General features: G+C 31.4%; 1 protein-coding gene across 1 annotated transcript; it reads left to right on the forward strand.

Moving 5' to 3' along the window:
• Positions 1–4,480: 4,480 nt before the first annotated feature.
• On the forward strand, positions 4,481–21,971 carry LOC121128667 (glycine receptor subunit alpha-4). The gene is made up of 6 exons (XM_040724256.2): positions 4,481–4,651; positions 15,404–15,532; positions 18,734–18,893; positions 19,465–19,689; positions 20,492–20,781; positions 20,839–21,971. Exons 1-6 carry the CDS (start codon positions 4,481–4,483, stop codon positions 21,049–21,051), a joined length of 1,188 nt encoding a protein of 395 aa, XP_040580190.1. The 3' UTR covers positions 21,052–21,971.
• Positions 21,972–22,779: the final 808 nt, after the last annotated feature.

Raw genomic sequence — 22,779 nt, forward strand, 5'->3', positions numbered from 1 at the left:
AGAATGGTAAATAAATAAAAAAAAGAAACCAAAATTTTAAAATATCAAAACATTTAATAATAGGTGAAATAAAAATTTATGAGGGTTTGTTCACTTTATTTCTGTAATAAAATTTAAATAGCAAAGATTACCCGATTTAGATGGTTCCAAACGGGTTTTTGGCTAATCTTCAGTTCCTGGCAATGGAGTAAGTGCTCACATGCAGATCCAACCTGATGATTTTTATTATTGTATCGACATTTTCGACGTCCATATTACCAGAATAGAATCATCGTAACTTGCGATTTGCTGTTGCATTCGATACTGCATTGACTCAATAAACAGCATTTTTTTTGTCCGGTTCCTCCGCCTTTACACCTTGGTCGTAGTAATATAAAAGAAGGTACTAAATTTTCTCTTTTTTTACTTCCATTCTGAAACATTGTAACACTGAACTGGCTTCACCAAACACAAAACAGTAAATGAACTTTTTTAAAGCATACTTTAAGCTTTTTTTGCAATGTATTAATCGTGAATTAATGCTAAATCAATACATCTAGCGAAAAACGCTCAGAACTTTTTACTGAGCCTAATATGTGATTACACATATACGTATTGGACCGAAGGTAAAAAGTACCGAATCAAACCGCTGTACAACCACGTAGCGGAGGAGCCATAGTAGCTATAATTAGAGATGTAAAAAAGAGCAATAACAATTGATGTTTACATTTTTGAGACATATTACATCAACAGAGGATGTTCGAGCCTTAAATCTATATTGATAAAGCATAGTTTGTACGTGGATGACTCATTTTTTAAAACAAAGCTAAAGCTCAACGCGTCATATTAAAAAAGAAAAAAAAAAGAGAGGAGGAGTAGATAAAAAAAGGAATCTAATTTTTAATGAGGTGTTGCAACGAACGTGTGTAGCTAAAGCTCAGGACGTCATATTAAAAAAGAAAAGAAAACAAATATCTAGGGGGTGTAAGGATCGTTTTCTACTTTTTAATCAAATTAAAATCTCCATGTGTCCAAGGGTTAGCTTCTTAGCGGCACTTCTTGATTGATTTGTTATAGGCGAGTTTTTTGCTGGAGAAGGGATGGAGGACGGAGTCTGAGACATTCCTCAGCCTCTCTCTCGCCAAAGACAAAAAAAGAAAAAGAAAGAGAGATTAATTATGCAATGTCTAGTGATGAAAATCGGATCCATTTTTTTAGTTCGTTCCTTCTTTTTTGTTTGTTGTTTGAGCCGGCAAACTGGAGAGTAAATTTTCCTTTTCTAAGCTATTGCCATTATTATTTAATTCCCAAGGAGTAGTGCACTTCCTTTTCTAAGACGGAGAGTAACCTTAAGGATTATTGCAGAGTTATAATTGCGAGCCTCCGTTGGACTCAGAGGAGCAGAATTGAGGATCGACATCGGTGTAACTATTGCGAATGATCTTGCTTCTTTCCTTCTCTCCCTTGTCACAGCTCCTTGCAGCTGATCTAATGAAACGTCATGACATCCAAGTTGCTTTCCTCAAAAATAAATATTGTTCAAATTGTCAGGAGTACTATGTCGATTTTCAGTTGTTTCTTTTAACATGCCCATAAGCTTCCGATTAGCATGACTCCTACTGTCCCTTCAACAAGTAATTTTACATCACAACAGCTGTACGTCACCCCTATTCCCAGTTTTTAATACATCAGAAAATATTTGTATTAAAAATCTAATCTTAATACATATGCCATTTTATTTAAGTCTAAAATTCTGATGACAGTGTCTGTCTTATTTTAGTTTTTGAATCCTAATTCGAATATTTAACCCTTAAGATCCTAAGGTTTACCGGATCCGATAAAATGTAGATCGGTTCTATCTTTACAGCTCCAAATACTTTGCTATCCATGCGTTTGGATGAATGATTATGTAACTAATTTATTTTTTCATTTTATGCTTTGTTTATTTTTGTCCTGCGTTGTTTAGTTTTTGAATTTCGTAGCTAAGTTTTGTCATGTGTCATATGTTTTTGATGCGTCGTTATTTTTTTTTCGTAATACGTCATTTAGTTTTGTTCAACGTGGTTTAAATTTTCACATGTGTATTTTATTTTGTCTTACTTTGTTTATTTATGTTTTAGAAAAAGGTTGGATCAATTTGGAGGAAAACCAGAGGCAATGTTTCAAGGGGAAAGCTCCTTGTCGTTCCAATATGTGTTTCGAAATTCATTCGAAAATACCAGAAGATAAAAAATACTTGTAGTGGTATAAATGTTAAAATAGTTTCTGTTGTTAAGAAATACAATCAGAGTGCAAGAGGATTTAAGTCAATTTTGAACTAATTTTCAAAATGTCACCTAATTTAAGCTCTTGTGAAAAGTTTTATAAATTTTAATTAATAAGTTTTGAGTATGGGCAAGTTTTCAACAGTTTAAGGCGTCTAAAATGTGCACAATGATTCCCTATTTCCTTATTTTATCAAGGACCGGCGGTATTACCCAGCATCACCCAGAGTAAGTAAGGGTCAACAAACCTAAAGAAATTTACCATATAAATTTGTAGATAACTCCCCCAGAAATCCTCAATGTTACTATCTGTTTTTCATGAGCACATTCAAACGTAGTTACTCCTTACATACATGTTCTCTCCTCTAGAATTAAAGAATAATAATAACAGATTGATTTAAAAAAAAAATATTACGTGATGAGCCAGGGAGGGAGTATTTTAGTCTCCAAAACGCTACCTGACTGAGGTTTAGCTACACACATTTGTTATTTAAAATGATTACTCAATTCATATTTAATAGTTTAGAGTTGTATAAAATATGAGATATTTGACTCCTTTTTACATACCGTTTTTATAGAACTCGATACATATATTGTGATTTAAATCGTGTGTATTTTTTAGCTTCCCTTTTCTTTTTTTTGTTTTTTTTTTGAATTGGTAATCTACAGAATGAATTTTCTTTTCCTTAGTAATTGTCTTTATTATTTAATTCCTGAGTTGGGAACTTATTTTTCCACCAATTCAATTATATTCCAAAGCTGATTGAACATTCGTGTCTGTCCATAAAAGTTGGAGAGTAACCATGAGGATTTGTTGAAGAGTTTAAATAGTAAATTCCTTGTTGGACTCAGAGTGGAATTGAGAATCGACATTCTTGCCCATGTTCTTCTTTATTTCCTTCTCCCTTTCCTCCTTTGTCACAGCTGGTTGTAGCTGATCTCTTCCAAAACATTCTACAAATTGTCAGTGTGACTATGTTGATTTGCATTCTCTTTTTTTAACCTACCTAAAATACACATAATTTTCAGCACTACATAAGTAGATATTTTTTTCTCTTCTTTAATATGATACACACCCTCTATGCTACATACAAAACGCCTGCCAGATTTCATTAATATGACATAACTGTTGTTTGTTTCTTCGATCAAAAACGACTGTACGGATTAAGTACATGTAGACAAACTTTGTTTTATGAATATAGATAAATTTCGAAGATGTAATTTTGATTTGAGTTTGCTTTTAAAAAAAAAAAATTTATTAAGTTCAAGTACAATGCGAAAATGCGTTTGAAAATGTTAACATATAGCTTTAGAACTAAACCATGATTTGTATTATTTTTTACGATCTTTGCATTTTGTATTCTTAAATTACTTCTTCATAGCTACTTTGCGTTGTTTCAAAATTGGTTCAGGGCGCTGTATCTCATTTCGAGGATCTTTACGATTCTTCGTTTCGGCATTACGTGCCTTTTTCATAGCAGTATGAGATTGAGGCAATTCACTTCCTCCTTAACGCTTAAGAGGTTGTCTCTGATCCCCATTCTCTTCATCCTCATTATCTAATGGTCTTACTCCGCGGTTTCCAGTTTTTGTAGCGATCTGATTTGTACAATGCTGGATTCCATACGGCACTGCAATATCTTGATCCTTGATATATTTTTTGTCTTTCTTCTCCCCTTTCATAAGTGTTTTCTTTTTTCGAAGAGTGCCAGTTAGATCCAACGATATGAGTTTACTTCATTAAAAAATATTTTAATAGTACTTCTACAAAAAACTTTTCCACCCAAACGGGGAATCGAATGGCTCTCCTGGACAAATTTATTTTTATAAAATTTATTATTTTCCCTTTTTTTATTGTATGATATTCTCTTTTGCGTGAAAATACTATAGGGCTTTTTAATATCCATATATAAGCCCATCTGAGTAAATGACAGATGTTAGAGCAAGGTCCTTTATGGTGAATAGAACAAACATATTTGCACATTGTATTATTCATAAAGCTTAATAAAATATGTAGCTATATGCCTATTAAGAATTACATATAGTTTTCGAACCACAAGAATGACCTTGTTGAAGTAAGAAGATTTGATGTGGATTATTTAAATAGTATTAAGATTGAAGGAGTTATGTTGTGGTAAAATAAAAAAAATAAATACAATTATCCGTGTCTATAGCGGATAATTCTCTGCAATGTCCGATCTACCTTCCACTTTAGTTACCCGTGTTGTTCTCAAAGAATGAAGTTCTTTATATTGACAGTATTTTTAAAATGTATTACTTGTATGAAGTTATCTGTCCTTTCTCTACAAGATCCAAATAATTCAAGAGGGGTTTATTTGCCGCAAGGCTATAAAAAGTACAATTCTCCTGATCACGGACAACCTCTTCAAATACAAACCTCTTTAAAGGTAAGACTTTTTTTAAATTCTTAAATGCAGCTCATAATATGAATTTGCAAACTATAAAAGTTTTATCAAATTAGTATTATTGATTGTATGTTTTTGGGCAATATATATGTTTTAAAAAATATCAACTGAAAAAATCATACAAATTAAAGTCTCTAAAACTCAAAGAAAAGAAATTAGGTATAAGATTTATCAAAAGTCATTCAATACATTATACCATAAAGTTTCAAGAGCTATAAGGATTTGTTTCCTATCTAAATGATCACTCTTTCCAATGCAGGGTCAAACGGGGCTAATATAAGTTAAATGAATTAAATTAAAATACTATGGCCACATCAACAACATTGTTTCAAGAGAGGTTGTGTATGTAGTATGTAGAGAAAAGAGGTTGGAAAGAGTGAAGTACTTGTAACAATTTTTAGTGCCAAGGTACATTTATTGTTGATATGAACAATGGCCATATATTAATTTATTTTAATAGCAGGCTGGGTCTTTTAGAGTTAGAACAGAGGGCAACAATAGGGTTCAATATACCCCTGAACATACTTATCGACAGCTCAGACACGACCATTAAAGCCGTCACCACCTCAAAACCCTCTAAAATCGTTATCAGGCCCGTGAATATTGTTGGTATATGGATGGTTGTAGACATTTTCTCAACGACATATCTCCCACTCAAACAAAAAACGACTCAACTGCAGATTTTAGCTGTTGGAAAAAGTTACTTTAATTGAACTGGAATGATAAAAAATAATTCCAACATTCAAGTAATGATCAGTCGCATTTCTAGTATCACTACTCAAAAGGAGAGTAAAAAACAACTACAAACATTCTTTTCTGATTAAAATAAGGGTTGATAATGTATTAAAAAGGCGTACCACAATACATAATATGTGGAAATTGTCAAAAGCTCGAATTCGAAAATTTTGATTGAAATCCAACACTAGTTTCATTCATGTGCTTCACCGTTTACTAGAATTTTGAAAGAGGAGAGCCCCACCCCCCTTTCTCTACATACTACACCCCTGCTCAAGTATATCATGTGTTCACTTCGATAAACCTTTAGATAGAAATGTTTTTTTTTTTTTTTTTGTAAGAGCGTGAAGAGAAGGTGGGAGGAGGACATATAGGAGTACTGCACAAAGACCTTTGTTAATATCAGCTGCCTGTTATATGATTTCGGAGGGAAAAAATGAATTACTGCACTAAAGAGGGAAATCACTACAATTTAAAATAGAGTTAGTGCAGTGATAAATATTATGACTGTATTTTAATTCATATATATTTATTTTATTATGCATTTAAAAAAAAAAATTACAACAAAGAAAGGCGGGAATACTTATTTTAGAGGGAGATGTTAACACACACACGAGTGATTAAATAATGAACAAAAAAGAAAACGAGCGCACGGAGCAACTGTTTTTCTTTTTTTAGTCCCTATACTTTCTTTTCTTTACACACCCCATTCTCTTTTACAAATAGATAGTGTCGAAAATCGCGTGTATAATGGACATGTCAAAAAAACACAACCGTAAATCAACTAGTTAACCCTTACAATTTGAAAAATGTTTTGGAGGGGATTGTCGATTTTCAATTCTAGTCTGAGTCCTACAAGGACTTATAATTATAACCCTACAACCAATCCTCAAGGCTACTCTCCGACTTTTATGGACAGACACGAATGTTCAATCAGCTTTTGAATATAATTCAATTGGTAGAAAATGAAGTTCACTAATCAGGAATTAAATAATAATGACTACTACAAAGGAAAAAAAACAAAAAAAACGGGTCAACTAAAAAATTCACACGATTTACATCACTACTTATAGATAATCCCGTGGGCTACACAAATGAAAAATTTTCATTAATTTTAATTGACAGAAAATATTAAAATACCCATTAACTTTATACTTAAATCAAAAAACGTATTTCATCATATTTATGTACAAAAGAGATAAAGAGGGTTTATTGTTATTAAAATAAATTAAGTGGGTTTTATGAAATGCACTAGCGGGCCATAATTGGTCCGCAGGAAGCCTGTTAAGAACTCTTGGTATAAATAGAAAAAGGGCTCTCTAAAATTCTTTTTTTTGGCACTATGAACCAATTTGGTGCTAATCAACATTTTCACAAAATTTAAAGCTTAAACTAACCACTAGTTTATTTGTTTTTTTTTTTTGTACGAGTTTTACTTCCATTTTCTTGTGACCACATTATATATAAAAACATGTACAACATGGTCGGGTAATAACAAAAATGGTTTCTTTATGTGACTACATGAACCTCAAGGACATATAAATACCTTGATCAGGATTTCCGCTTTTCAAACATCGGCAAAAATCAACTATACTAGCTATTTTTTTTAATATTTCGACAAACTTTTATAAATTCCGGCTAAATATTATAACTTTATTTTTCAAAGTGAAATAGCAGGTTGGAATTCTTTTTAAAAGGAACAAATTAGGATTACAAGGAATATTTTCACTCATTTTTTAAATGACTGTTTATAAAAATGTTGGACCTTGACATTTTTAAGAAGTCAAAGGTCAATAAATGACAAATATTATCGTATAATCCCTAATATGGATGCAGCGTAGGTAGGTAAAGAACATAACAGTTCCTTTAAAGACTGTTTAACGGCATAGACTGTTGTAGTCACTGATCAACTTATATCCATAATAATGTCTTTAAACTGTTTCCCTAATAATGAACTGTTTTATTACCTATATACAAAGGCTTTTGTTAATACCAGGTAGACACGGGTAATTGAGCGTCTGATACAAGCAGAGCTGAGTATTTGCCCGGGTATTTTAATATCCACGAGTAATTTTTTGCCATATGGTCTTAATTACAAGAAATCTTCCAACGTACAGAATAATGTAATAATGAAACTAAGTTACTGATGAGTATAGGGCCCCTCACTATTTGAAAGACAATTATAATAAAGAATAACTCTTCTTGGACATAAGTAGCTATACAAAAGGAGAAAAATCCCTCAATGGGAAATAAAAAGTAAGCCGTCTCCAACATTTTTGCTATGTACGTTTCTCTTTAAATTAATTTCATATTGTTTTTGAATCAATAATACATCAATAACATATCATAAATCTCCACCGAATAACATTTTTGCTGAAGGACAACCTAAAAATCCAAAAAAAAACAGGATTCAATCAAACAAGGATTGCCTCGAAATGGGTATCCAAAAATTCTTTTTAAAAAATATAATTCGGATATAAGAAAAATCCAAAAATGATTTAGTTCAATTGACAACACCCTCAGGTGAAATTATTCTCTTGAACTCAATGTACCTTGGTTCGCACTTATTTACTTAACCTTAATCAGTGCAACAACTCCTTCTCATCAATTAGAGGAACATTATTATTATCAATAATAAATCCGGATACAGTCAACTTTTCAACTGAAAGATAGCATTTTCCTTTATCCGAATTTGACTATATGTATAAAATATAGGTGGCTTTAAAAAGGATAGCCTCTAAAAAATAAGGATCAGAATACTTCTTAAAAATGAAGTCGCGGACGAGTCTACAAGGTGGTTAGGTGGAGGGGCTGTAGCCACCTACCAAATTCAAGAATTTTTGCTTTTTACTAGAATTTTTTTTCGTCATTCGGGCAAATGGCAGCAGCAGCAGAGGAAAAAATCTAATTATTCAAATTTTTTATGAATAGCTTTGGATTTTTGATTTTTTTTTCTAAAAAATTTGCTATTTGAAATTTGACTTTTTAAAATTTTTTCCAAAAAATATAATTTTTTGGGAGTAGCTATCGATTTTAAATTTTTCTTTTAAATAACAATATTTGAAAAATGATATTATCAATTTTTTCCAAATAATTAATTTTCTGTGAGTAGCTATGGGTTTTTGAATTTTTTTCAAAAAATTTTCATTTTTTGAAAAAAAATCCCTAAACCAAGCCCTCACCGAAATATTATCATGCAGACACACCTGATGGGAGTATTTTTTGATTGAAGTTCCAAGTACGATTACATCCGGACTCTTCTCTAAATATAACCAAATTAGGAATATAAAATTGAATATAATACACATCTTATTTGATATTAATATGCCTTGTATGATATTTAATTAAAAATTTCTCAGAAAAGTAGAAAAAATATCATATTTCTAAACCTAGATATTGTCTTTCTTGGAATTAAAAATACAAACTCTATACTTGTTTTTATAAATTTAAAAGAAATATAAGCACGGATCATATCATCTCAAAGAAAATGCATCCACAAAAAGAGAAATCTTCTATTATAAGGCTGAAATGTGCAATGCAGACAAAGAGCTAAAAATAAGTATTTTAAATAGGTGTATTAAATTAATAATATTTTTATATAATAGATGTTTCTGCTTCTTTCTTACTAATCTGTCTTCCTAACGTTGATTGGTTGACTTATAATTATCTCGAATTAAGATTTTGTTATGATTTTTAACATTTATTGTATAATGAGGGGTGTCTGCAGGGGGTAGGCTGGTGGGGCTGTGGCCCCTCCAAATTAAGGGATTTTTACTTTTTACTATAAATTTTTTCGTCATTCGGACAAATTATGCAGCAGAGGAAAAAATTTAATATTTGATTTTTTTTGTGAATGGAAGTGGATTTTTGAAATTTTTTCCAAAAATTTATTTTTTGTGTGAAAAATTGTTAATTTGTAAAAAAAAATTTACATTTGAAAAGTCAATTTCGATTTTTTTCCCAAAAAGAAATTAATATATGAATTTTAATTTTTTTGTGAATAACTTTTGATTTTTCAAATTTATGCTAAATTAGAGCAAGATAGCCTAATAAAGTAATCGCTACAAATATTCCAATCCATGAGCCAGAGCGTTTATAAGGCAATTTTTTTAGTTCAAAACACTTGGCAAACACCCAGAATACGCCATAAAGTTTTACATACAAAAACTAAAAAAACTCTCGAGTGGCCGGAGGAAAAACATAAATGAGAAGAAGTTTTTGAAAAATTAAATTTATTTATATAGCATTCTGACAAACGAAGCCATGGGGTATTTTTAAAAATTTGTTAAATTTAAAACAAAATAAACCCTCTCTTGTGTTTTTTTTTAACATCTTGTAGATTTTTTTTTGTTCAATGTTTTAAGAAACATTTATAGTCATAAATAATCCAAAAAATGAACACTTGATTTCAATAAATCTTTAGTCTAAATACTGAGTATGTAATTTCTATGTAAGTGTAAGTTGATGTTGAGAATATTTTATCGGGGGTGTCTGTGTCTTGTGAGTTAATGTACATTTTACCGAGTGGCCCATTAAAATCTGAACACTTTGAATTTTATACTTCAACAAGATATAATTTATTTTAAAAACAAAAGAATTTCAACAAAATTAATACTAGTGTAATGGATGTGTGTCTTAATAATTAATGTAGCCTCCCATAGCGGCCATGATGGGGTCCGGGTGGCGGCGGAAGGCCTGTCAACCGCTGCTGATGTAGTCCTCTGCCATGGCATCTTAGTTCTGGCTGAGAGTGGATTTGAGGGTCTCGGTGTTTGTATGACTCAACATGCACCAAAAAGGTCTAGTCGAGAGGTTTGGCATCAGGGCTATAGGGGACCAAAAGTATACAAAAAGATTTCAAAAGACTCATTCAAGTGAGGCATGAGGATATAGGCATGTGCTGTTTTTTTTAACTTCTTGGGGGCCAGTTTGGCCTGTTTGACAGAGCCTTCTTCCTCTAAAAAGTTTCTCTGACGTTGTAGACAGTGGTCTTGGAGACGTCCAAATGCGCAAATGGAAATTCGTGGTCGATCACATTCAATTATCATTTTCTCACTTGTACGTAAGCTAGAGAGCTCAGGTCTGTTTTGTTTTGTAATTGATTTTTTATGCTTTAACATATCGAAATATGAATTACTTTCCATTACTTAACCTTTATCAATTATTAAATTAATAAATTCTATGGACCACCTATGTTGGGTTTGGGTCTGAAAATTGTAGACTAGTCTAAAACCGTTATAATTTTTAGTGGACTGAATTAATTCGGTCCTTTAAAGAAGCACAGTCAATTAAAAATTCGGTTTAAATCTGCCAAAAGAAAAATTTCGTGTATACCGATTCTATAGATCAAAGATGTCCAACCTTTCCATATAATGGGCTGCCTTGCCACTTGGAATATTTTAATGGGCCACAGAACCTATGAAATTAAATTTCATAAAAGATGGCTCCGTAAAACTAAACTATTTTAAATTTGAGTTGATGCAAAAAAGGGCAATATGGCACCTCTGTTGAGGGGCTTTTACAAGATTTAATTCTATTTTTTCTTGGTTTTAATTTTCCTCAGCTACATAATTTGATGGAACGACCAGAGGGAAAAAAAATTCCTTTTTTTGTAAATTATTTTTAAATGTTTCGACGTATTTTGTGCGTTCTACACGTTTTGACGATTGAGACAAATTTGCTAAAAAATGCTACTTGAAATGAGTATGAATAGTAGGTCGGACTTAAACATTAAGCTAGCTGCAATGCAGCCTGCGAGCCACGGTCGGACATCCCTGTTATAGATTAAGTCATGTGTGTTTCAAAATTGTGGGCATCGGCACAATAACGTCATATGAAGTTTAATTTTTTGTATTAGACAAATTGGTACAACTCATAAATCAGGAAGAGTGGGAAAATTGGTGATTAGATGAGATATAAAAAAATCGGTAACTATTGATACCCAAAAAATCGTTCATTTATTTGAAAAAGAGTTAAATTTCGGTTTGACCGAGTTTCAAAATTAGTTTTTATTATGCATAATATCTACATATATTTTCTCACATATGGACATTGAAGATCAGGCTTCATACTCATATATTCATTTCCTAAGAAATTCTGTAAAATATTCAATATTTATCTTCTTTTTTATATATTTATTGAAGCGAGGAGAAATTTAGTAGACTCTACAAATCTGTTTTACATTATACATGCTCATTATTATTAAAGTTCCTTTAATTGGTCAGATGGACTTGCACTGATTAATTATAATTAAACATTATAGTATTACATCTGCTCCATCTTACCTAAGAATTTTGTGTGAAATCCATGTACATAAAGTATATTTCTTTCTCTAGGAATGACTGGGGTGCGAATTTACGCATATTTACTTCAAGAGAATAGTTTATCCCAAACGCGTTGTTTATTGAGCTATTTCGATTCCAAGGATGATTACAGGGTTATAGCATAACGCTTATACGACTGATGTTTGACTTACACCACGCATTGGATATTAACGTCATAGAAGATGAGTGGTTGCATGTTTTGTCAAAATCTGTTTTTCTTGCCTAGCAGTCGGTACGATACATTAGATTGAAAATTCTAGCAATAGTGACGTCATAGGCTATAAGTAGTTGCGTCTTTTGTCATAATCTGACGGTCTTGCCCAGCTGTCGGTACAATATATCAGATTGAAAATGGTCTACCCTTGTATTTCTATTAATCTTGCGTCCATTCCATTACATGTTCATGATTGAATAAGAAATACCTATAGAATCTTTATTCTTTTTCTCAAAATGTATCTTTTGCGAGGAAATTTATTTAACAAAATCAGGGGAAAATAGTACTCAAAACGACTTTTATTTGATATGTGAGTCATCAGCTCTAATAATTGCCTCAACACGAGGCCTAAATCATTTGCAGACTTTGAGTATGTAGAAGGAGTCGAGCTTGGTCCACTCCTTCTTGATGAAAGCCTCTAGAGATTGGACACTCCTGTAAGGAGTAGCCCACACTCTGTCCTTCAGACACGCCTAGATAGAGTAGTCCAAGGAGTTCGTGTCTGGAGGGCAGGGATGCCACAGGTTGAGTCTCCAAAATTTCGGAAAGTTGTCTCTCAGGGAGGCATGGGTCTTAGCAACGTGATGACACGGAGCTCTGTCTTGTATGAAAACAAAGTTGTCCCCAACATTTCTCTGGCCAAAGGTATCACTATTTTATCTAAAAGATCGATGTAGGTGTCTCTATTGAGCCGCTCGGTCCTCTCCACAAAATGGGGGGGGGGCTGACTCCACAACGCCGAAAATACATGTTTCACTGAAGTAGAGACATTTTCAGGATGTTCGGTTGTGGTATAGCGGCTGTTCTGTTTATTTTAGTTACGTTTATGGTGTAACTTTTGTAAGCCTTGAGAAAACTTAGAATTTTCTTTACCCTTTTCAATCGTCTCAACTTGCTCTGTTCAGAAATTAGATGTTTTGTTGTCAGTCGGGATTTTAAACTAATATTATTCCGGAGAGAATCTAAAATATTATGTACCAGAATCAACTCTGTAATATGTTTTGCAATATTTTCTGATACATTAGTGTCTATTTTCTCTGGCATTCTCCTCGTATAAAAAACAAACTGGTTGCTTGCTAAAATATTATTGATCTTCCTACTACTCGTGCACTTAGAAAAGGTTAAATATAGTCTTATCAAGTTTATATCCAAAGGTATTCTCCAGGAAATTTTAACTTTCATATAGGCATCATTTCAATTATGAAAAACAATTCCAGAAAAGTTGTCTGTGCTTGTCTCTCTATAAATTTAGCTCTCATTTCAAAGAGTTCTAGATATTTTTCCATAAATGAACAATTTTTCTGCAGAACTGATACAAAAAATTAATAAAAGTATTTATAGACCCACAAATGTCCCTTTTGATTCTCCCACGCTTTTGATAGTCATTAAAAGGATCCAAAGTTGGAGTTTGTAAGCATTTTCTATATAAGGATACCGGCATCATTGAAATCTTCATTATGAAGGAATTTTTTTTTGATGTAGGGGGTTAATATTCTGAAATTAATAAATTCAACCGATTTTGTTATCAAAATTTCTTTCTATATATTTTATTTTCATAGAAATTTATAACATTTTTTAAATTTGAAGATAAACTATTAATGTTTGCCTTATTAATTCAATTAATTCTTTAGTCAGAAATGTAAAATTGAATGACTTGAAGTTTATAATTGTTCAAAATTGTGACGGCTGTGAGCCGATCTTCATTGAATTGGCTTCTCACCTATGTTTTTGTAAGACGAATGGCTGAGAATGATCTTTCTTCTGAACAGGAAATTGCAAAAATATATTCTGTTGCCTTGTACAAGGGAAGAATATTTCCGATACCGTCATCATGCATCCATTTGACAAGTTTGTACGTAGCAGTAAGGACATCTTCCTTACACTTTATACTGACTGCTCTAGCAACAATTTTTCTGCTGTGTAGATGACTAGATTTATTTAAAAAAAAAAAAAAACATCCTTGTTTCTTTTTCTTTCTTCTCTTTCCCCACCTTTTTTCCCCTTTTGAAAATGAGACCGACGCCCCTGGGATGTCACGTGAGGTCCCTATGCATATTTGCAGAAGATATCTATGAGTTGATAATTAATAAACTTTTTCTCAAAATGAATTACGACCTTCTTTAAAGTGATTAATATAGGAGTATACTTGGAGTGTTTCGAAGCTACAAAGCTCACACGATCTAGGGTTATCAAATAGTTCTTTAACATGACGTTCTTCAAGAAGTCTTTGGTATGACAATTGGTCAAGCAGAAAAGGATAAAATCCTAATCTTATGACATCTCAGTGCCGTAGAGGAAGAGTAAATCTTAAAGCAGACGTCGCATTTAAAGATGTGATTCTTTTGGTAATGATTTGTTAAATCCTCAAAAACAAAAACAAAAAAAAAACCTAGGAAGTATTAGACATATAAAGTATACCTGCTTGGGATGTATAACATGTTGCTTCATATTTGAGACATGTATACGATTCTTTGCATGTCTTCCAAAGGGTATGCAACTATTTTTCTTCTCTGGAGATATCAAAGGGACTGAATGGATCCGAAATCTGAACTTCATATGCTCCTCCAAATTATGAATAGTTATGTAAATAAATTTACAAATAGTAAAAAAATATATTTATATAAATATTTATCATTTAGACCTTATATACGACAAAAAAAACAAGCACACTTCTTTTAAAAAATTAGATTTGTTTAGTCCCAATTTTATAATTTCACCTATAAAGAGTTAATTCCTGTTTTTTTATTTAATTTAATTTTTTTTTAGGATCTGGATAAAACGTAAAAAAACGTACATAGAATATCTCCAGACACCCAAGCAGGCTGTAAAATTTACTTTAGAGTAAGTTTATTCTACCAACGACCTTTTGTCCTAATAATGACCTCCCATGTTTTAGCTATACCCCTTTCTTCGGTTGTGTTACTTTCATGATTTTATGTGATAAAAATTTATGGATATATGCATACATTATCAACCGTCTAACTGGACCTTTCCTATAATAATTGAGTAGCCATGTCTTACTAGATCAAGTATTGCCCGTATTGTATTTTGGAATGCATTGAACAAATCAGTTTCTCTACACAAAACTATAGAATGTTTGGTGTTTTTTTTTTCAAAATAATTTGTTTGAAAGATAGATTTGGTCCCTGCGGCTCACTTGGAATCTATGCCTTTCTGTATGAATCTTTATTGTTTATTTTTGTCGAAAATGGCAGAGAGATTGTGTAAATATAACAAGTACCTCACAATTAATTTTACTATTCAATTATTTGGACTATAAACATTGATAAAAAAGCTAATAATTTAATATTGAATGGTTATCATTTTACTATTGAAATATTTTGAATAAATAATGTTTATTAATATATATATTTTTTTTACTTTCATCTTAAGAAAAGGAAATTTTCTGAATGTTTTTAATTATGTTCAAATTAATTATAACTTCCCATTACTATGTTTCAGATTCACGACATAGCAAATAATGATAAACTTAACTCATTGGTTCTCGAGTCATCTATTACCATACAATGGAATGATCCTCGGCTTATCTTTAACGAGAATCATGACTGGAACAAATATCCATACATTAAGGTGAGCTTCATTAAGTTTATAATAACTTATCAGCACCAGTTAACAAAGCATCTGTTTTTGAAAGAGACTATATACTATAGAGACTTTTATAGAGCTGACACAGTTTTAAGCTATTTGTGTACAATGAGTAGCCTAGCTACGAAAGCTGTAATAATAAATAAAAAAAATAACTCGAGTCCAAACATGGATTTTTTTATGAACTCAAACCAATATGAACTTGGACTTGACCCATAAACATATAAACTCAGGATCAGAACCAATACAGAGATGTATTCACGTCGAACTTGTCTCAGTCGTGTACTTCATCTCTGCTATATGAACTCAGCGTTGGAAAAAGGTATACTCGAACACCGTTAAACTTTTTTATCAAACGAAATAAGAACTATATACTTTTTGACTCCTTTAATATATTTTATTTTTTGGGTAGAATTATTGTCCAGCATTTTTGAATACAGCCCACGTAATAGATGAGCAAAGTAAAACAATCTTATCCAAAAGGTACTTAGCTAATGTTAAAAACAAATTCATGGCTCTCATGTTTTGACATCAGTTCGGTGTTATATTTTTAATCTATTTACGTAACGTCAACAATATAATGCCTCATTCAAGATGATCTCTTTATAGTTTTTAAATAGGTTTGATACATAAAAATAAAATACACAGAGTGATGATGTGAAAAAGAAGCTGACGCCGTCAAAAAAAAAAAAAGTAGTTTACCAAAACATTGAAATTATTAAGAGCGCTTAAATTTTTTTTTTTTTTTGCTTAAGGAGAGGGACTTTTTTATTTAAATTGCAAGATTGAAATAAATATAATATTAGATAGGTATAATTTGTATCATTTTTAAGAGTATTTTATTTTTATGAAATGTTAATTTAGTTTTTTTTAATTATAAAATTGGCCAAATGTATAGAATTGTACAGTTGTTTAAAATTAAAAATAAATAAATAAGAAAGAAATGAGTTTTCTCATGTAGTTTAAAAACGCATGAAAGATTTTAGAGTGTTTAAAAGATGGAAAAAGGACCCCTTTATCCAATAAAAACATCAAAAGTAATATAGTTTATAACTTCATTGAGTCCATATATCTTACGATTTTTTGTTCAGAACCTACAAGAAGAAGAGTCATTTTTGATCTGCATGCATAAATTAGGTATCGTGGGAGTCTTTGCTATTATCACCTCCAATTTAAAGTTATTTTTTTTCACTCATTGTACGAGCAGTCAGTCAATTTGACGCCTTGAGACTGTTACCAAACCTATCAGTAATTATACTCTCCACCGTAGATGTTAGAGGTCTCACAAAAATTTAATAAATGGAACAAAGATTCTAGACCTTCTTTGCAGAAAAATCATTCACGGTCGTTTTATTCGACTTGCTCTTATATATTGAGGATCTCGCAAATCTATATGACTTTAAGGCTGTCAATGGTTAAAAATGAGAGATTTGGATTTGGAAAAATTAATTTTTTTACATTATAATTAATACTGACTGAGTCAGTGTATGGATGTATATCAAAAACTAATGTTTCTGGACTCTTTACCTTAAAAAAACAAAAGATTAAAACAATTTTACATATCAAATCAATTACCAAATATGTCGTTATTCCTCAATCTTCCTAATTTAATTACCAACTTTTTTAATCGTTTTTTTGCTTGCGGTGCCAATCTTCATGATTGATATGAGAATTGTACTCATATTTGGAAGATTTTGCGAAAGTAGAGGTACGATTGTAGGCCACACAAGTCGACATGTTCAACCTGCCACTATATATACCTTATTTAAATAATATACTTGTGTAGTATGGATGTGATGAAATGACTTATGAGATGCAAATTATGCTTTTAATTTGAAAAAAGAAAAAAAAATGTTGTTGCTATAATGAGAAATACTATTTTTTCGATTGTTTTGGTCAACTATCTAATTGAATGTTCCTTTCTATTGATCAGCGCATGTATATTGATTATATATATGTTTTGATAAATTAAAAATAATGTATACCTGCAAACGAAAAAGTTTTTTGACGTAAGATAAAACATGAAACGACATTTTTTGGACTTTTAAGACATAAATAGCTGTCTCTCCTTTGGAAACATTGTAGTTCCGAACCTGCCATTTTGAATTTTTATGATTGATGATACATATGCGTGAGAAATAAAATATATGGCGTGAGATTCTTTAAAATGCGTGAGGCTTGCGAGCTCTCAAGTAAGTAAACAAGCTACTATTAAAATAAAAAAAACTTATGTGATGTATTTTGTTCCAATTTCTGAGCCGCAAGACAGCGCCACTATACTAAATGGATCTTATCCAGTGGTACACATTTTATTTTTTTCAAGACTAAAATTTGAACGAGAGGCTTTTTGAGTAAATTTATTTAACAAAGTCACATGGAAATAGTGCTCGGCGCAACTTTTAATCAGTGCTAATATAATTGCCTCAATACATAAGTCCAAGGGTTTCTAGTCAGGAGAGAAGGTCGGTCATATCTTGAGGTCCCAAAACTCCGGAGAGTTTTCTCCTAGGAAGGCCTGGTTCTTAACCGCACAATAAAACGGAACTCCATCTTGAGTGAAAAAAAAGTATTGCCCCAACTTTTCTCTGGCCCGAAGTAGCACTTTCTTATCCAGAAGTTCAATGTAAGTATCTGCATTGAGCAGCTCTTTCCTCTCCACAAAAATGGGAGTGGCTGTTGACCACTTTTTTTTTTGTTCTGAAGACATGTCTTATTGAAACTGAGACATTGTCCGAATTTTCGGTTGTGATTTAGCAGCTCTTCTGCTTATTCACAGGGGTACCAAGGGTGAACATTTTTTCATCAGAAAAGACAAAACTTTGCCGGAATTCTTGTTGGCATTGATAAAATTTAGAATTTTCTTTGCTTATTCTGACCAACTATTCAGAAATAAGATGTCTTGCTTTCCTCCTCCATGATTTTGAACCAATGTCATTCCAGATTGAAAATAATAAAATGTGCATCACTAAATAAGATCAACCCTGTATTTGACAATGTAAACAAAGATATAAGTTCCATTAATAACTCATGCCCCATTAAACCAGAGAGACTAAAATAATTGAAGTTATCTATCAAAACTGAAATTGGGAAGCTCAAACTATCTCCTTTTGCTATTTCTATTTCATAATACCCATCATAAATGCGTGCTTATATGACGTAAATGTGAATACATTGTTATGTATATAGGAAGGGAAAAGCTTGCTCAACGCCCTCTGGTTTCCAAATCTCTACTTCATTGGCAGTCAAAAATCTGAGGATATTGAGGGAGTTGTATCCAAACTAGGTGAGGTACGTCTGTATAAAAATGGAACTATTTCCTATGAAGATAGAATAAGGCTCACTATAGGTAGGTTGCTAATACTCCTAACTTATTAATAGCTAATTATAAGTAATAATTACATACTTTTCTAATGATATCCATTAGGGTTTGTGGTATCTAGGTAGATATTATAATGTTAATAAGTAAGTAAGAGAGACATATGCCTATTATTATTTTTTTTTTTTCAATGGATTTTTACACGGTGGTCCAGATAAATTGGGGAAATCTTTCAAGGCTTATAACCAAGCAATTAGATGAAATAGTATCATAATTTTTTTAAATTATTTGAAAGCTACATTAAATGAAATTCAATTATTCATAATGTGGGTGGTGAACAGAGTCTTGTGAGGGCGGAGATGCCACTTTTAACATCAACAATGAAAGAAAACCATCTCCTACGTTACAAGACTCTTTTGAATTCTTTTGACACTTTTGTACCACTCTCTAATACATTTTAAGGAGAATAAATTGCAATTTGTACAGACATTGCAATTTGCACATAACATATATAATTCAAAAATACCTATGATATCCACAACCCTAAAAATGTATTGACTTCATACCACTATGTCTATTGAAATTTATCTAAAATTGATAGGCTCATGTGAATCAACCTTTCAAAACTTTCCATTCGACACAAAAATATGTAAGGTAAGAGGAATAGTCTACGAGGAAGATGCTGACACTCTTAGGATCTCAGAGTCTCAAATTCTTTTTGATCCAGAGTTGTTTTCTACAATTCCGGGATTTGATATTGACATTCAATATTTAGATGAGGAAAACTCAGTTTTATTTTGGAAGAATCGCCTATTCTCCGTAAAAGGTGAGCTCACATATATAACACATGGACTGAAAAGTCCCGGCTTATACAAAAACCCACGTTTTTTCCCGTTCATAATTTGCTTTTTTTAAAATTGTTATTATTTCCTTTATGGAGTAAACTTGCTTTTCGTTGCTTTTGGATTGAACTTCCTTTCCTAAATATTATATTCAATTATATTAAAAACGGGATTAAACATTCGTTTGTAGTAAATGTAACCTTGATAATTTATTGCAGAGTTAAAATTGTAAGTCCTTGTTGAACTCAGAGTAGAATTGGGGATCAAGATCGGAGTATTTATTGCCAATGCCCGTCTTTATGTTCTTCTCCCACTCCTCCCTTGTCCCAGCTGATAGTATCTGATCACCTCAAAAACATTCTTCAAATTGTCCCGGCTACCATGTTGATTTTTTTTAACATGCTTAGAATGAACGGTCCTTGATTTTTAAGACTCGTCCCATTTGACTGCTTAGTTAACTGTAGCGAGTGACGTCGATCCAATGTTCATTATACACCCGATTTTGATAATTACCCATAATACTTTTCAAGCCACCATTGCTTAGCATCAAGCAGGAGTGTTGTTAATTAAAAAAAACGAATTAGCTTTTGATCCATTGTTTTAGAAAAAACAAAAGAACAAATTGTGATGGAATTTTGACAGCTGTCTCTGAAACGTTGGTACTAGCTGAAAATACAAATAATTAAAAAAATAAAATAGCGGCATCTATGTCTGAAGCCCGGGACTCTTCAGCCAATGTGTTATCTACTTACATTAATCACGGATTTAATACCACGTTTTCTGTAGGTTTCGATGTGAAATTTTATCGAAGAACTCTTTCCTACATATTCTACTACATTGCTCCAAATCAGTTAATAGTCTCTTTTACTTGGCTCTCCTTTCTTATACCACTAGAAAACATTCCAGGAAGATTGGGGATCCTCTTGGTGAGCATGCTATTGATACGGGATTATCCCTATTCGTTTACATCGGACTATACCGCTCTTGGAATTTGGAGTCTTCTCTGTCGTCTTCAAATCATGATTTGTATCATAGGGTACATGATTATCATCAAATTAAACTCAAAATTAGAAGTGGTAAATAAATAGACTTTTACTTTAGTTACATGTTTATTCAACGTATATTAATTATAGGAAGATGCGAGCCCTCAATACACAACAAATACCACTCAACGAAACGGAGGACTCATTCGTTTTTCTACCATTGAAAATGAATCTTTTGATAAGCGAGCAAAAATGGATCAAATTATTTATAAAATAGAAAATAAGGGCATAGTTCTTCTTCCATTACTCTCAGTATTTGTTAATATCGGTTTTTGGATTCATTTTTTAGTAGCAAGTAAATAGATTTAATACTCTTGTGAGAGATTTTTATAGTAAACTTGTTGATTTACTTCCTACATATCAAGGAGATTTTATAAAAATAAGAAGATTACTTATTTATTTATATATTTTATTAGGTTTCGTTACATACATAAAATTGTTCCGTTGAATTAAGCATTTTTATAAAGAATGTATGAACGGCATGACATTCCTTTAAGATTAAGTCTATAATAATATACAAATTATTGAGTATCTAATTAAAAAAATTACTACAATTATTTATGTAAATGATACTTTTGTTTCAAAAGTGTACTAATCATATAACCATATTGTGAGTATTACACATGAATCATTAGTAATATAATTATTCTGTAATTTGTGTTTTCTAAATATTATGAGACTCATTTTCCCTTGATTTTTGAATTCTCTGAATATCTTCTAGAAAATAAAAGAAATATTTTATGCCGGTGGAGCCAGGGTCACACTCTAAAAGCCTCTGATAAAAATACTTCTCCGAGAATTTTTTAACAGGACACCAGAACGCTACAAGAGAAATAATAAAAAGTATGAGAGGTTTTGTCCCTTCTTTCATAGCAATTTATTCCGTTTAAAGTGGTTTGCTTTTCTTTGATAATTGTACTTTGAGGCAGACGTTTTCATAATATGATGTCTCCATGGTTAATGTAAGCCACTTTAAGGCCTAAATAACCAAGTCTTATAATAATGACTCCCTTTTTTCCTTCAATATTAAGAGAAATAGTTTATTATTAGATGTCAAAATGGTATGGACAAATAAAAATACCTTACTGTCTTCAAAAAAATTTTTTCTTTAACAGCTCTTTTATTATATATTAAACCCTAATATGCATTAAAAATATATTATTTCATCCTTAAATAATCTTATTTCCATATTGTAGGTAATAAATTAACTATTAACATAAAAATAATAGGATATTTTTCTTTAATTATCCTAATCGGTCGAAAAATAATAATAACTAGGCGTAGTATAGGGATTTTTCGGTACATATTACTTTGATTTTATTCAAATACTAATGATTAACATTGCCAAAAATTCGTATTCAATCCAGGTTTTATAAGTATTTTTTATTATTAAAACCATTTGATGAAGTTTCATCATGATTTATTGAAAATGTGCATATTTTATGTAATAAAATTATACCAATGGCGTCACCTTCAATTATGATATACTTTATGACGTCAGTAAAAATGCTCTACCATAAATTGTTTGTAGCTAATGAAAATTATTTAGCTTTTATTATTGAATGACATTTGTAATAAAAAAATTTGTGCTAGGTAGATATTTTGATTATTCGCATATCTTTACAAAGTTTATATGGTTTTAATATATATTAACTTATATATAAAACTGTAATCCTATAAACAATATTAATTCATTTTCAATAAAAAAATAGAGCTTTTGTTAAATTCGAAATTATACAAGGTTATCTTTTCAAACTTAATGCTAATTTGCTTCATTATAATTCAATTCATTATACATACAAATATATACTCTCGAGTGTTCAAAATCCGAAACAAATTTGAACTTTTTATGGTCGAACCCAAAATTTATAATTGGAACTAGGACATTCATTTGGTCAGCGAACCCATTCAGATCACGTATTAAACTGAAATTGAAATATTTTTATCCCCCATTACTCGTTCTCCAACAAATAACCCTTTGTCCTACTCCTCCTCCTCGTATATGTTATTAATCACGAATCTACATTTCTG

This window comes from Lepeophtheirus salmonis, chromosome 13, assembly GCF_016086655.4.
Source record: "Lepeophtheirus salmonis chromosome 13, UVic_Lsal_1.4, whole genome shotgun sequence".
NCBI lineage: Eukaryota > Metazoa > Arthropoda > Copepoda > Siphonostomatoida > Caligidae > Lepeophtheirus > Lepeophtheirus salmonis.